At 46.7% G+C, this 16,448-nt stretch overlaps 1 protein-coding gene across 9 annotated transcripts in view; it reads right to left on the bottom strand.

Annotated features, from left to right (window-relative positions):
* Nucleotides 1-16,448, bottom strand: part of LOC124313854 (tensin-1-like) — a 53,289-nt gene that overhangs the window by 1,378 nt on the left and 35,463 nt on the right. For 6 of the 9 annotated variants that reach the window (XM_046778650.1, XM_046778652.1, XM_046778656.1 and 3 more), the window contains 11 exons: nucleotides 13,352-14,139; nucleotides 11,368-12,257; nucleotides 4,514-4,883; nucleotides 3,664-3,966; nucleotides 2,449-2,964; nucleotides 2,050-2,270; nucleotides 1,594-1,704; nucleotides 945-1,126; nucleotides 649-870; nucleotides 198-537; nucleotides 23-124 (listed from right to left, as the gene is read on the bottom strand). In XM_046778650.1, the coding sequence (XP_046634606.1) occupies nucleotides 23-124; nucleotides 198-537; nucleotides 649-870; nucleotides 945-1,126; nucleotides 1,594-1,704; nucleotides 2,050-2,270; nucleotides 2,449-2,964; nucleotides 3,664-3,966; nucleotides 4,514-4,883; nucleotides 11,368-12,257; nucleotides 13,352-14,139 (4,045 nt within the window). The remainder of the gene's footprint in view (nucleotides 1-22; nucleotides 125-197; nucleotides 538-648; nucleotides 871-944; nucleotides 1,127-1,593; nucleotides 1,705-2,049; nucleotides 2,271-2,448; nucleotides 2,965-3,663; nucleotides 3,967-4,513; nucleotides 4,884-11,367; nucleotides 12,258-13,351; nucleotides 14,140-16,448) is intronic. The other 3 variants (XM_046778658.1, XM_046778651.1, XM_046778659.1) reach the window with 3 other exon arrangements.

Below are 16,448 nucleotides of genomic sequence, written 5' to 3'. Positions count from 1 at the left end.
ATATCAAATTATTTGAAATTACTTTGAACTGATGGGCAATCCCGTTTCCTCGCTACGCTGGTTCCAGCGTCGATCCTCAGGATCCAGTCCACAATAGGAAACGGTCAACACGGGATAATGTCGCCTAATCGAATAATTAAAAAAGAGTTGAATAGCTTTGAACTCAAACGCATTATTATGATAAAAACATTCTTTACCTGAAAAAGAGTTTCCTCTCGTTGTCGGTGAGAGTGATGCCCTGCGACGAGACTTTAAAGTGAACAATAGTCGGGACGGGCAGCGGTTTGGCGTCCAGCAGGTGGGTCATGGTGCGCTGGATGGCTTGGGGCCCGGTCAACGATTCCGTGTCCATAGTGAAGAGATAAAGCAGACTGCAGGCAGCTCCTTGGGTCAGCAATTGAGTCGTCGGACTGGCCAGCGATTGAACGGCCGTCGAACTGCCATCCTTGAGCATCAAATCATTTTCGGGCAGAACAAGCTTAATGGGCAGAGCTAACGGTGTCACCGAGTGCTGGTAGATAAGTGCCGATAGGGATCCTGATGGGCATTCCACAATTTTGTCGAGAAGAAAAAGATCAAAAATTCCATTAAATCCAACATCCATTAATTGACTTCGCCTTCGCCCGTCCATCGTTGTTGTTAACTAACCGAAAACGGGTTCATTGCTGCAGCCCTTGATTCGGACACCCTTTGAGGTCGGCTCGATAAGAAAGTGGCGGACCAGCTCGCTGGACGGGTCGGCAATGTTCTTTCCGGCCACGTGCGGAGGTGGTGTGGCCACCTTGAGGGCCAGACCGAAAGCTCCGGGGAAAGAGTTTGAATCACGGACGATGAACGTTCCAGGAGATTGATCCTTAAGCATGTTGATTGCTACAAGAGAGAGAAAATGGTTTAATTACGGGGGTCAGTGGCCAAGCCTTATAATTAAGGTAGTAGTTAGTTACCATCTTCACGGGCAATGTTGGGCTTGTACCAATAGCGTGAGTTGTCTTTGACGAAATTCACGTGAACAGAGCTGACTTCTTGCGGCTCGCTCAATCCGTTGACGGATTGGACGGAAGAACGTCGGGATTGCGACTGACCCAAATAGGCGGATGAGGGCGATGGAGAAATCGATCTCTCCTTGCTGCAAACAACAACAACAACGACCGTCGCCATTATTATACACCGAAAAAGCCACCGAGCCACCGCGTCATTAATAACAAAGAAAAAAGGAGAGCCATCATCGTGAAGACTTTGTGGCGTCAGATCATCAGCATCATCAGAGAGGTGAAAGAGGAGAGATAGCTATATGATTATAAAGCGATCATTGTGATTATAATTTCAAAGCTGGCTGGCGTGACCCGTGTAGAATAAAGGCAACTAAATAGCAGCCACAACCACGCAAAAAGGGGCCAAATAGCTCACCCGTGAGGTGGAACCACTTCAATCCGGCCATCACCACCAACCAGACGTTTCAAGAATACAAGAAGGAAAGAAAGAAAGACAAAACAGAAACGGGCGAAAGGAAAAGGAAAGCTCAATCGAAACGGATCAGAGAGAGAGAGAGAAAGGAATGTGTGGCTGCGGAGTTTGTTTTTGCAGAGTTTTTACCTCGACACCGAGGAGTTGGAGGGCCATTTGCGAAGGATTTTAGCGGTAGAGGGCGGAGTGGGCGAATAAGGCTGGATATTAACCTGTTGCTGGAAACCGGCTGGGTAGCGTCTGTATATGCACACACACACAATCACACACACATTCATAGAAACATTCATGAAATTGTCGACAAGCATCCGAAAAAACCTGAAATTGTTTCTTTTTTTGTTTGTAAATCAAATAAATCAAATTCCTTTCCATGTTGGACGTAGCGCCCGCACCATAAGCCCCCCCTCCAAAGTCAAATATCAAATAAACACACGACACCGTCACCAAGGCAACACACACACACTCGAATCTCTTGATACGAGAGACGGTTGATGATGTGGAACGAACGGGTCGGAATGAGGAATTTGGGTCAAAAAGCGGCACCGAATCTAATTGCAATAGAGAAATCAAATTCTAATTTTTTACCGTTGGGTAGTTGGACTCTTTGGTGGCAGACCGGCTCCTGAATGGGACGAGGTCGGAGTGACGGGCGAGTCGATCGACTGGCGGCCACCACCATAGTGGCCTTGATGGTGGACGTTGAGGTAAGGTGTACGCGGGACGACCGGGAAAGCCGGCGTCGTCGGACGGTTGCCCGACATGTCAAGGTCGCCGCTCAGAGACGAGTTCCACGACATGACGCTATCCTGGAATTTCATCGACAACATGACACATGTGATTAACTTGTTTGTGTTGGACACACGCGAGTGACATGGCCCGTTCATGGCACATTTTCCCCCGTGTTCGGACCATCCCAACTTGTTTGCCCGTCCATTTCTACAACTATCCAGCTAACTACTAAAGCCACTAAAAGGCGGGACTTACTGATGATTTGGGGAATTTGTTATTAGTGTTTGTGCTGTTGCTGGCCATTCCCGTCACCGGGACAAAATTAGCACGGGCAGGCAGACTACTACTGAACGAATGGTGTCGGTTATTGAGAGGTGATTTGCCCTGATGGGCAACATGCTGCGGTGATCGCTGATGCACACTGGTGGTGTTGGTGGTGGTAGCGGTGCTGTTGTTGTTGTTGTTGCCGCCGCCTTGGATCATGTGTTTGAGGTTAGGGGTGAGATTAGGCTGGCGGATAAGTGCAGCAGGATCAGGCAAGTTAGTGTTGAGTGAGTGGATGAGCCAGTCGAGGTTGCCCAGCCGATTGACCGGTTGATGTACCGCGTTGGCTGACGACGGCGATGACGTCGTGTCCGTCACGGTCGACAGCAGTCCCGTTCGGCTGGCCGACGGCTCCACCGCCGCCGTCTCTGTCGGCGACGATCCGTTGTGGTATCCAATCAAACCGTAAGGTGAAGCGGCAGCCACTAGCAGGTCATTGGGGTTCAGCTGTTTTTTGTTTTTTGTGGGGTAAGCGGCCAAAAGAAAATAGAAAAAAAAAATACACAAAAATTGGGTGGGTGAGTGCAAGCCATTAGTTTAGAAATAAATGCAAGGTAAGAAGAAGGTGAAATTATTTTTTTGAATGAAATAAAATAAGCAGTGGAAATAAAATCAATTTCGGGAGGAGGTTTTTTTTTTTGTTTTGTTTAAATTGATGGCACAAGCAATCAAAGGGCGGCTTTATTTGTCGGCAACGATGAATAGTAATTTTCTCTTTTCCAATGGAATGCCAGGCCTATAGTGACTGCATCTAATGAATAACTTAATAGCCGTAATTCGAGACGAGCCCTTTTTTTTTTCTCTTCATCCCCCGAATGAAAGAGAAAATCTTTTTTGTTTTCTTCTTTTCTTTCTTGAATGTCAATCCCGTCAACCGAAATTTATACGAGGGAGGTCAAGTGCCAGTGATCACCCCAACATCAGACGGCCCCGAAAACAAAACAAAAAACAGGTGCATGGGATGATGTCAGCCCAGCAGACGCTCTCTGAGTGATGGCGTTTTCTTGTCAGTCAGCAGCCAGCGCCAGCCAGTCGATTTGGGAGAAGATATAAAAGGATTCCGAGGGTGTGGCCGGCGATTCGTTCGTGCGTATGGGCCAACGTGAAAGACGAAGGAGAGATAAACAACAGCAGCAACCCACGTACCTGGCCTCCGTTGCTGTTGTTGAGCGTCTTGATGTGCTGCTCGTGAGCTCTTTTGACGGCCACAAAAGGCCGTTCTCGGTCATGGCTCATATCGGACTTTTGACGCGTTAGAGTCAACCTTTGCTGCTGCTGTTGTTGTTGTTGCTGCTGCTGCTGCTGTTGTTGTTGTTGCATGTCCCCGCCACCGCTCAAGTACCGCCCGCTGCGCTCCAACGAGGCTGAACGGTGCGTGAGCAGCGGAGATGCCGGATTGGACGATGACAGTGTCTTATTAACGCCACTCCCGGCCTGGCCCGCTTTCGACTTTTTGGTTCATTAAAAACGTAAAAAAAAAATAATAAAATGTAAAAAAATAAGAATGAAAAATATTCAGACAAAGAGAGGCAACAACAAAAGGAGGAATCCAATCAGCCATCGTTACAACATTATATAGCGCCAGAAGGATCATCATATGAATACGTAAATCGTTTTTCATCCATTATTCATTCGGTGGATAAAACAAAATATAACAACAACAACAACAACAAAATCGAAATTATATGATCCTTTTTTTTCTAGTGTTGTTTTAAAAAAATAAATAAAACTTTTTGTTTTCTTTCATCTTAATTGCTGAACTCGCTCTGACGTCACATTGTGAAAGGAGTTTCGCTGCATGCGGTGAATCGTTTCCAATTAAAGTTTTTTTCAGAAAAGAGCGCACGTTAGCCATCGGCCGATAAGAAAGAAAGTCAAACAAAATTTGGTTCAAATCAAAATTGAAACGATTCAGGTTCCAGTCACGACTTTGAGCAACTTGTGCGAATGGCAAATCAGAAAAAATAAAAAAATAAAAATCAGGCGCGTGACTCACCTGTTGATACTGGCCGTAAGTGCCGGCCGTGTTGATGTGTAGGGGCGTGGCGTAGAGGCTGCGGATGTCGGGCGATCCTTCGCGGGACGTGTTGACCATGTCGAGCTCCGAGAACAAGGTGACGTCACTCAGGTAACCGGCGTCGTCAACGGGTCGGTGGCTCCCGCCACCGCCACCCATGGTCGAACTCGTCGTCGATTGCTGGTGCTGCAACAGCTGCTGGCCTCTGAATTGTCGGCTGGATTGCAACTCCGACATGAGTCGCACTTCTTGCGGATTGCGCTCCGCCCTGCGCATCGAGTCCTTGCGCTCGCGGAGTTTCTGCTGCTGGCGCTGCAGCCACGACAGGCCGGCCATGTCGTTGGACATTCTGCAACAACAACAACACCCATGATGATCGATATCACATATTTGGTCACATCACATTTTCTGACAAGGATATTAGAAAGTTGGGACGTCGGGGCGTTGAACGGCAACCCGAAAAAGGACGACAACTCGTTTCTCTGTTTCTCCTTGTGTGCCATCGCCCACAGGTGACCAAATATTGACGCTGAATAACATCAAACAAGGACTTACAAAAAAACAACAACTACAAAAAGAAGAAAACCGGGCGGGGTGGTGGTGTATAATAATAATAACGATCGGTTAGCTGGAATTTCGGCTGCGCTGAATACCATAATTGGTCACAAACACCAACGTGATTCGATACATGTGGCTGTGGATTTCCTCATTCCGCCAACATCGCCAAAACAACAACGAGACAGGCGTGGCTGCCGCTGCTGCTGCTGCTGCTGCTGCCTGTTGTTATTTTTCGCCTTTCCCACCGACAAATGACGAATGCGCCAAATGGGATGGGGGTCGAAGACATCCATCAAGTGACGTCATCCGTCCAAAAACCGAAAACCAAAAAGAGCCAACGATTGAAATCTGCAATGATGACTACCACCCATCGCCATCCATGGCCATGGATCATTTGGGTTCCGAATTTTTATAAAAATGACGAGCTCATTTGCATGCGGCGTGGCCCAAACTGCGGGATTATTTCCCTCCATCTAATGAGGTGTCGGTCCTATCTGGAAGTAATTAAAACTTATCCCAGGCAAATAGAAGAGGAAGAACAAACGACAAGGCAAACATTAAAAAAAAAGTTCTTTTTCGTTCCGGAGATATTCGTCGTCGTCGGTTTTTTTCTGGGGGGTTCACAAGGGAAAATAAAAAGGAAACGGTGGAGAGAAGGACGTGTCTGATGACTCAGTCGCTCTAAAATTAACACTAACAGCATCTTCGTCTCTCTCCGTGCTGTGTGCCTCCTCCTACTCGGTTCTCCGTCTTGTTCCATTATAAACATCGTCAGGGATAGACGACGAGAGGGTCGGGATGTTTGCCGAGTATGAGAGTGTGTTTGTTCCTCTCTCTCTCTCTCTTTCGTGTGTGTGTGTTGTGATAAATCACGAACGGGTACTAGGGAAAGAAGCGACGGAGGCGAGAGAGTTGCCCTTTTAGGTTTCCACTTGAAATCTTATTGAAGGCAAAAGAGAGCCGGACATTGAGGGAGAGGTAGAAACCTTTTGCCTCTCTATACATCACAGCCGTGTGTGTGTGTCTGTGTGTGTGTCTGTGAGAAAAGCCGTGCAGAGTGCTTCGCACGCGGGAGTGAAGACAGAGAAATGGATAGGAAATTCGAGATCACGTACACAGTAAAGGCTATTTGATGCTTCCAGGAATTCTTCCATTTTTCAAATCTCCCTCTCTTTTAAAAAAAATTGATTTCTTTTTTACTACCAACTTCATTATACCTAATCATGAAACGTTACTGGAATGTTACACACGTCGCTTCCCCCCTGGAAAAAAAAGAAGAAGATTTCTTACATGATATGCCGTGACACCGCCCTATTTACCCAAGGCGTTTTCCTTTTTACCCGATCCCAAAATCAATACACATTGTAAAAACTAAATATTATATGACTCGTTAAAATTTATTGAATTACCCACAAAAAAGAGTCGGGCATGCCGGTGGTTACTGTACACAGTTTTAAAAAATTTTATTTTTTTGAATTTCATTTTTTTTTCCTCAAAAAATATTTTTTTTTCCCGTTTGATGGGCGCGCCAGGGTGGCGGGTCTCTGTCCAGCGTTGAGAGAAGAAGTAGGTTTATATATATCCTTTTTTTTTCTTTTAAAAATTTTTTAGTAACTTATGAACGATCCAAATATCCTGTGCCAGTCATACTTGTTTCGCCAGACCATATCCAAGGCGGACATTTTCTTTTTTGAAAAAACCTCTACACATAATTCCTGTCTCTATCTCTCTCTCTATATATATATACGTAGGGCGTTTACGTATTTCCATTTTCAATATTTGGAAACTAAATCGAACTCTTTTAAACGGCTCGTAAATTCCATGTCACAAACTTTCTAGAAGAAAAAAAAACAACAACAAGGAAAAATAATAAAAATTAAAATCAAATTTTACGACTATCTCTCTCGACTTTACACTCGTTTCCCTCAATTCTTCCCTATCAGAGACAGACAGCTCTCTTATATGAACATGCATAAATGTGTAATGTCCGGCCCATCGTCCAGCAGACAAGTCGATTTTAAATTGGTTTCATTTTCCAGTCGTTTCCCCCCTTCCGAACGAAGATAAAATGGAAAAATATGGGGGAGAACTTTGTCTTGTTATCTCTTTTTTAGCTTGTTAGTGTATTCGTGAACTTGTGTACCGGACGCGGTTGAAGGAGGGCACGTTACAAAGTTCTCGGCATCTTTCCCAATCCTTCCAGCCAATTACATCGTCTGCGTCGTAAAACTTAATGAACCGAACGTACACACAGGGAAGGATTGGTGATGGTGATGGTAGTGGGGGGATGTTTTTTTTAAGGGTTCTGTACACAAGACGAGTGGGAAGCAGTTGATTGCAACTCGTTTTCTTCAAGTGTACCGCGGATCAATTGATATTCTTTTCGATACGGTCAAACGCACGGAATGTGTTTTCCCCCCGTGGTCCAAATCTCCGTCAGAAAAACTTCAAAAAGTTGTAAACAAGAAAAAAGAATTTTGGCGGATAAGAAGAGCTAGCCGGATCTAGGAGCTACTTGTGTGTGTATACGTTCAATCTCGAGCATTCGATTGGCTTCTCTTGAAAGTCAAAGAAGAAGTCGGCGCAATTTAAAAAAAGAAAAAAGAAACCCAAATGGGCGGTTCGACTGCATTGCTGGGGCTCTTGAATTCCTCCATTCGTCCAAGCTGTAAACTCTGATGGGTTTCGTCTGTCCTGTACTGCGCATCCCGAATCGATTGCCCCCTCGTTTATGGAAGTGGATTGCGAAAGCAGGAAAAAGAAAGAAAAAAAAAAGAAAGTTTGAAAAAAAGAAAAATCTTTTCGGTCGATAAAGTCGCCAAAAAAAGTTTTTCCTCCTCTCACTGGTTGGTCTTCGTCCCGAGACTTTTTAAATAGTGTGCTTCGCTGTGTGTAGCTTCTTTCTATTACATTAACGGTCGGTTGTTTGACGGTGGTCATTGACACTAAAAAAATAAGAAAAAAAAAAAGCCCAGCGCAGTTGCTATACGGCATTTATATATTCCCATTCGTGGGTGGGAGGGATTCTTCTTCTCCTGCTCACGTAGAATGGCCATCTGCATTGCTCCGGGTTGGGTCTCTTTTCTTTTCTTTTTTCGCATTGACCTTCTTGTGTTGGGTGTACCACTACGTGCTGGGGGTCTTTGGAAGAAGAAGAAGCAGCACACACAACCATTTTCTTTATTTCTTTTTTAAAGAAAGAAAAAGAAAAAAGAAAGAAAAAAAGGCGGTTTTACCTTGTATGGACAAGAATCTGAGTCGACGTGAAACGAGCCCGTGTGTACACAGCCCCGTGGACGCGTGCGAATATGTACCGTTGGCACCAAAGCCAAAAGAAGAAGACGAAGAAGAAGAGATCCTTTGAAAGAATTCAATTATGTCCTCCTTTTTTCCCGGAGAAGAAGAAGAGAACTGAGAGAAGAATACCACGGGAAAAGACGAGAGAGAGGGGGGGGGCCTATTTTGTCTTTCTCTTTTTTTGTTTTTTGTCTGCCGATCGTCATCATTATGCATCTCTACCAATTTTTATTCTTCTCCTTCTTCTTCTTCCTTTTCGTCTTCAACCTCGCCTAATCTTTTGTCTCGTAAATTGTCCGATATGGACGACCCGGCTGGCCAACCGACCGACGACCTGCACCCGACAGACTATTTGTGATGAGCCGGAGCGAATGGTCACATCGGCGAAGCTGCCCGGATCAACCTACTGACTCATCCGACCGATTTCGTTCACATGTGGTGCGCACAAAACGACCGGCGGGCCGTCCGCCCTGAAAAGAAGAAAAAAGAAAAAAAAAGTTTCTAGAGATAGAGAGAGAGCTGTGCAGAGAGAGCAGCAGCCAGCCAGCCCAAGTAGTAGTGGCATTTTGTATTTGATTCTTGTTATTCGTTGCCGACCTTGAGGACCCGGCGGCTATTATGTCACGCAGAAGGACCCCAAAAGCGCGTGAACTAGAGAGTAGAGAGGAATAGGTGGAGAGATATGTAGAGAGAGACAAGATGGGAGGATAAATTTTTTTGAAAAGAGAGAACAAAACAAAATAAAAAAATTATTCCGGCCGTTGCCGTTGCTGCTGCTGCTGCTGCGGCTTGTGTGTGTTGCGCCGCAACTTGAAAGGTGACCTCATTCCGAAACGATCGTGCAACACCTTCGACCACAAGGCGCGGACTTGGTGGTGGAAAAGATTTTTCTTCTTTGAAAGAAGACGGGCATATAATAAAATACTAGAACGTGTGTGTCTGTGTGATGCTGCTGCTGCTGGTGATTTGTCTTTTTTCTTCTTTTGTTTTCGTCTCGGCTCGAGTATCTTCAAGTTCGCGTTCGAAATCTTTTTTCTTTTTCCCTTTTCGTTCCAGCCGAATGATGTTGCCAAGAAAATAGCCTCGCTTGGTATTGTTCTTCTTCTTCTTCTTTTATCTTATCGCGATTGAGAGAGAAGATTCCCGGCGACCGTCTCTCTCTCACGCCGAAACGTTTGGAAAAGAAACAAAACAAATTCCTCTTATGGATTTTGACTTGGCGCTCAGCCTCTCAAAAAACTTCTTTGCGGACAAATAAAAAAAAAAAAAAAATTTCCTCCTCTTTTAAATAAAAATTTGAAAAAATTCAGGAAGAAAAAGGTTTCGCGGCGTAATAGCTCCATTGAGAGCTGAGGGTCTCCTTGGAAGGGCGCCCGTTTTCTCTTTTAATTATCATCATCCGCTTTATTTTATTTTAAAAGTGATTTGTCTTTTTGTTTTTTCGGCGACGACCGACGCCGGTTGCGTGTTGGCAAAACTGTTGACAATAACAAGTTCTCGTGCGAGTAGGGATTTTTTAATAACGGGCAGCCCGTGTTACGCCACCGGGATTTCTTTCGCTAGGCTAGAGTCTTAAGGAAATGCACAAGAAGCAGAGCAACTCCCTCTGAAACGGAGCCAAAAAAGACGGGCCGTAACGGCCTCTCATCGGCGTTGATATAATCCCAAGGACGTGGGGTGCGACCGCTTTTAAGCCTATCCATTCGGGAAAAACAAACGAGTTCCTGAAGGCGGAAAGAAAGGCAAGAAAGAAATGAGTTTGTGTCCGTAGATGATTCAGACGAAAACGGCGGCGTGTGATGATGTTTGCCAAATTTGGTCTTGCCAAAAAAAGAGCTGCCGCCCTTTTCAACGGACCCCCCCAAAACAACGAGTCCGCCTTCCTTTCCTTCCCGTTGGACTGAACCTCCCGAACCGTGTGAGCGACGAGAGGAGATTAGAAAACTTTGCTGCCCAGCTCCAGCCCAGCAGCAGCAGCAGCAGCCATACTTGAAAGGTCTATTTTTATCGAGCGATAGAGCCGCACGATGCAAAAGAACTGCACGTGATTTTTCTCGTCTACGGCAAAAGCGAAAAACAGAAAAGAAAACAACAAAAAACTACACCAAGGACGGGCAGAAAATGAACAAAACATTTCATTCCGGCTTGAGTCTATATAACTGGCAATCCTTTTCAAACAACATCACACGCCTATATGGTACACACACGGGGCGCTTTGGGAGAATCAAGCGAGCTGGAACGAAACGCCCGCTGTGTGTGCCGGATGTGCGTGCCGGCGCCTATATATATGTGGTTGGTGTACATGAGACCCTATACAGGAGCTTTGCTGGGCGCTCGTCTACGGTTGTATATACAAGAGTGACCCTGGCGGATGAGACACTACTACTACTACCACGTTTGATAAACATTAATTAGCAGAGACCCCGAGAGTCTTTCAACAAACAACAACCGGAATTCGCCTCCGCTTGCCTTCCATCGCCGTCCGTTTCCTCGACTGTCCGTCTCTTTCTCTTTTTTGCCCGTTTCGCTAGATTTCTCAGCGTTATATAGCTGTTGACGGACAGCAACAAAAAACAGAGCCCTGCAGCAGTTGCATCCAGTCCAAGATTTTTTACCACTTCCAAAACACAAAGTTGTGTGCGTGCGATGTGTTTGTTTGTTTGTTTTAACTCCGCGAGAAATAATTTTTTTGTTTTTTCGTTTGTATTTTTCGCTTGAAGGCTGACGGATCTATTTCGAGATCGAGGGCTCCACCAACTCCAGCGTTTTCCTTTGCGTACACGCGCAAAAATGACGGAGCGGAAGGACAACAAAAACCAAAAAGCCAAAAAATGAATTCAGAAAAACGCTCGTCATTTCGTCAGAGAATGAATGGCGCGAGAATTTGGCAACGGCCACCATTTCCGTCGTAATGAGTAATCGAACGTCTTGTGCAGAGTGCGGAATAGTCGAAAAAGAAAAAAATCGGGGGCACGTACCGGGACGAGTCGGGCGAAGTGCTGATGTCCTGGATCGTTTCCTCCAGCGAGATGTCTCGGTGCTGGAGCTGCGGAGTGGTTGGCATGGCCTTCATCATCTCGCTGGTCGTGGATGAGGTTCGATTTCGCGAATTGTCCAATCGAGGACTGGACGTGGCCACCGGTTGGATCGAGGCGTTGCTGGCCAAAGTGGCGTCCGACGGCGTCGCTCCTCCTCCGTTGGACAGGAGCAGGCTCTCGCTGAGTTTGCGGATGGGACGCGGGCTGACGGGGTCGGCGATGGACGGAACTGGGATCCTCGGCGAGGAGCGAACCGGACTGATGTTGACGGGCTCCGATCCGTTGGAAAACTTCCTGACGAGTGAGGGACTCTCCAGGCGTTTGCTGGCCTGCTGGCCGTTGATCGTGTTGCTGCTGGACTCTTTCCAGTTGCGTCCGTGCATAGAGGCGCTGGCCACTGGCGTGCTCGTCATCATCGCCGACGCCATGCCATTACTTCCGGCGCCTCCGCCGTTTCCGTTCTCCTGATGGTGGTGGTGGTGGTGGTGGCCGTTGGTTGGCGGGGCCGCCATGCCCACCATCCCGTACGTGAACGGTTTACTATCCTCGCGGGCGTGGTACGGAATATCTTTGGGTCTCACCGACGGCTGCTGCTGCTGCTGGGACGGCGGCGGAGTCTGCGGAACTGGACCGGAAGGCATTTTCAGGACGGGCGCCGCGTCGGCTTGCGTCGTGGGAGGAGCTGCTGGATACGCCCGTCGGACAGTGTCGCTCTCGTAGACGTAGCCCGACGACGAGTTGTTGCTGTTCTTCCTGACAACCGGATGCGATGATGGAGGAGGAGCCGAGCGATCCGTCGTGTCCCGGGTTGGCGTCAAATCAAACTTGACCTGTAATTAAATTTGTCATTGTTTCAACATCATCATTAGTTGAGCAAATGAATAGAATTAAAATGGGCGATATTTCGACATAAAAGGGGAAGACTATTTCGAGACGAATGGAACCCTTAGTAGCTGATTCGATGGTGGTCCGTAAACACAACAGATTGCAGTTAATGAGAGCGTGACGCTGAAATGAAAACTTTCCACATACACAGAACGAAAGAAAGAGAGAAACCCCTGGCCGTTTGCTTTTTGTTTGGCTTCCTCCTTTTGTTTTTCTTTCACAGGAAAAGAAGAAGAAGAAGAAGAAGAAAAAGGGGGGAGAGATTGAGTTGGAAGGAGAAAGGATCGAGAGAGAAAAGGGGTCCCAAGCTAAATTTAAAACGGCGGTGACGGCGGCGGCGTCGTCGGCCAAGGAGAAGGGCACTCGGGGGTCTTGGCAGGATCCACGACATCAACAAACCGACGCCGCGCTTCGACTTCAAAAGGGACGGACGGACGGACGGGATCACGTCGTATGTGTGGCATCAGCAAACACGCGACTTCGTCCCGGCTGTGCCTTCATTCCCGAATTTCTGGGTTATTCCATTCATTCAGTCGGATGAATGTCGAATTCGATCAACCTGTCACCCGACCGCCCGACCCCAACCCAACTTTCGAAATTGTAAAATTGTAAAATTGAGAGACACTGGCAGAATCAACTCGGAAAACTGACACATCTCAGCACATTTCTCATTTTTCCAGCTCCCTCCCTCAAGGACTCCCGAGAATCGAATTCTAGACGGCCATTTCGACACGCTACACTCAATGCAATGTTGTTGTTGTATTTTTAATGGCTTTACAAAAATGGACGGTACTCAAATCCCTAAACTAAACCGGACCGACCTAGAAAAAATGGCCCATCAAACATTTGATCCCGACGACGTTATTGCCAAGGGCGGCCCTCTGCTCCAGATCACGGAGCTGTGCGAATGGTAATCGGTGATGACATCAAGATGGTGGGAGAAAAGGGAGAGTGGAGGACGGCCACTGTGGAAGCAGTAACGGTCCGTTACTGTAGCCGGACGTTGTTGCAAAATAAAATGGATGTGAAATGGATATACCTGAATGCTGTCGACGTCAATGTCGTCACCTCGCTGGTGGTAGTGGTGCCTGTGCTCGGGTCGGATGTCGGGGATGTTTTGAACGTTCATGAGCATACCACTCAACAGTTGGTCCAGCTCGGCAGTGGCCGTGAGCGATGGTGGAGGCGGAGCCGAAGATGAAGACGAAGAAGAGCCCGTCATCATGACGTCACGGCCGTCCGCCCGATGGATCTCCGCCCGTGTCTCCACAATGCTCGGCATCCTTTGCAGCCCTGCCTGCGGTGACGACTGTAGTTGTTGTTGTTGTTGTTGCTGCTGCTGCTGGACGGGGCTGGGCGTCTGCGGCGGCGGGTCCAAAAACACTCCACCGGCTCCAGAGGACTCGGCCGATCGGCCGGAATGCGGAGGCGACGCGGATGTGCTCCCGCTGCCTCCCAATTCCCGGTTGTGGGTGCTGCTGCCTCCTCCGCTGCGCACTACGCCGGCCGACGAGATTCCGGAATCGGTCGAGGCCACATGCGGACTGTTGAGGAACTGGACCGGGTGATGACTCAGGTGGTGGTGGTGATTCAGATGGTGATGCAGGTGGTGGTAATCGGCAGACGTTCCGCCAGATGTCAAAGACGACGATGACGGATCGCTGAATCGACTGGCACTCCGCTGCTCTCCGCTGCTGCTGGACGTCTGTCCAGTCACGACTAACGGCGGCGGACTACTGCTGGGCGGTGTCTTTGGACTGTTCTGTTTCAGCACTTTGGCGTACAGCGAACCATCCAACGGCCCGTACGTATGCGCCAATCGGTGATCTGCGCGATCCGCCGGAAGCGAAAAATCAAACAACAAACAAAACACTTTTTTCCGTTAATTTCTTCACACGACTCGGCGATGGCGCACCAATAAAAATTGCCGAAGTCAAGAGAGAGAGAGAGAGAAATAAAAAGAGTTAAGTCTAAACGAATTTAAAAGAAAGAGAGAAAGAAAGAGAGAGAGCCCGAAATGGATAGAACCGCACCGGCGGGCAGCTGGTGGAGCACTGCTACAAGCGGAGGATGAGTTTATTCTTCAAAACTTTTTTATTTCTCCTTTTTTTCAATATTCTTTTTTTGAGAAAAAAAAAAGACGCTGGAGGAGGAGAAAGAGGAGGGACGACGGCGACGGGGGGAAAAACTTGTATTTCAACCTTTCAAGGAAAGGGTTCTCTCTCTCTCCTCTCTCTTTCAGGTACGAAAAAAGAGAAGAAGGAGAGAGAGAGAGAGGAGAAACAGCTGGAGAAATGAGGGCGGCCCTGGCCCAGCGTCTTAAGACGGAAATAGCTGCCCGCCCTGGTCGAATGTGTTATGCTGGCGATCGGTATCAAACAGCCAAACACACTCACCTTTGGACTTTGGTTTCCATCTGGTGGACGAACCAACAACACCAAAGCTGCCAGACGGAAAAATTAAAAGGGAAATCCCGGACTGTGTGAGAGCCCCCCGTTCGTTCGTTCATCGATTATGCGCCCGTGAAATTCCATAAGCCATCTATCGCTCAGCTGTTCAACTTTGCTCGAAATCTGGACTGACAAGTTGACACACACATAACAACAACAACATCAACCGTCGAGAATTGCGCGGTAATATACAACTCACGCGTGATATATTTACGTCTGGCCGTCTTGCCCTTTTTCCAACATGTTTAAGTACAGCGAAACAATTTGAGTGATTAATGTCCTGGTTTTTTTCTCGACCAAAATAAATAAATAAAAACGAAATTTTCTTCTTTTCTTTAAAAATTATTTTGACTGATTTTCTTTTTTTAAAAATGAGCAAACATTCGTTGGTGGGGTGAAGTGTTCATCGATAGCCATCGTGACTTTTGTTCGCTTCTTCTTCTTCTTTTAAGAGGTGGGATTTTCTCTTAAAAGAAGAAGATGGGTGGTCGGTTTATTACGCCACTACAAAAACCCAAAAGTTCCCCCTTTTTCTATATACCTCTGTTGTTGTTGTTGTTGTGTTATTGTTGTTTTCCCAACCGGTTGTTGGTATTTATTATTAGATGTCGATATTTTCCCCCCTCCTTCTTCTTCTTCTTGCCCAGCGACTCCTATATAACGTCGTGTGAGTATCAAAACGCTAAGCCATTTGAAAAGGATGACATGGTGGAAAAAAGAATCACGGCCAAAATCTCGCCAGGTGGGCCAACAAATTTTTTCTTCTCGACTCTTTTTGACGTTTTCTGGAACACGTACGGGAAACTCTTTTTCTTTTTCACCCTCAAAGGAGGAAAGAAAGAAAAAGAAAAAGAAAAAAACAAATTGATATTCTCTCTCTTTTTTGTGTGTGCGTTTGGTTTCATTATTTTCCCGTTCAAGGGAGAAAGAGAAAAAAAGATTCTTCCAGCGTTCAGTGCGACGAACTTTGGCTGAGGGAATCCTTATTTGGTCCATCCCGCAGTCAGCCAGACCGTGAATAAGCATTCGAGCATGGTGCATGAAGAACATTACGAGAAGAAGAAGAAAAAAAAAGGATTTACTAGAAGAGATGAAAACAAAAATAAAGAGGGAAAAAAAGAAAAAGCTCCGAAATTGGACATGACCTTTTATGGCCAACGTGTGGCTCTCCATCACACGCACAAATAAAAACACGCGTACAGTCGTGTACACATGCACGTAGTACAGACAAGCCAGGTAACTTTTCTTTCTTTTTTGAATTTCATTAAAAAGGCGAAATGGACTTTTTTCTCGTCGTCGTTGGACTGGAGCTGGCCATTGCCGCCCACTCGGCTGATGCTGGGCCCCAGCAGAAATCTACTACTACTACCAGCAGCGTCTTGTTGCCCGCCCCGCTGACCCGCGCGCGCCATAACGACGCAAGAATGCTAATCGCTCATTTTCTTTCTTCTTGTTATCAAACGGATAGAATTGCCCATCTTCTTATCTTCTCCCCGGGCCACTAACTCGGAAAAAAAGGCAAGAATCATCGTCCACCATTCATTCCAAAAAGAAGAAGAAGAAGAAGAAGAAGAAGAAGAAGAAGAAAGAAAAGTCCTTGTTGAATCTTGTGCCGAGTAAAAGAAAAGTACCGGTAGAGCAGCAACGAAGGCGACATCGTAAATCTCGCTCTTTAAAAGGCATCCT

Source organism: Daphnia pulicaria, chromosome 10, assembly GCF_021234035.1.
Source record: "Daphnia pulicaria isolate SC F1-1A chromosome 10, SC_F0-13Bv2, whole genome shotgun sequence".
In the NCBI taxonomy this organism is placed as follows: domain Eukaryota; kingdom Metazoa; phylum Arthropoda; class Branchiopoda; order Diplostraca; family Daphniidae; genus Daphnia; species Daphnia pulicaria.
The sequence above is the reverse complement of the archived record's forward strand: the minus strand, read 5'-3'. Positions and strand labels throughout refer to the sequence as shown.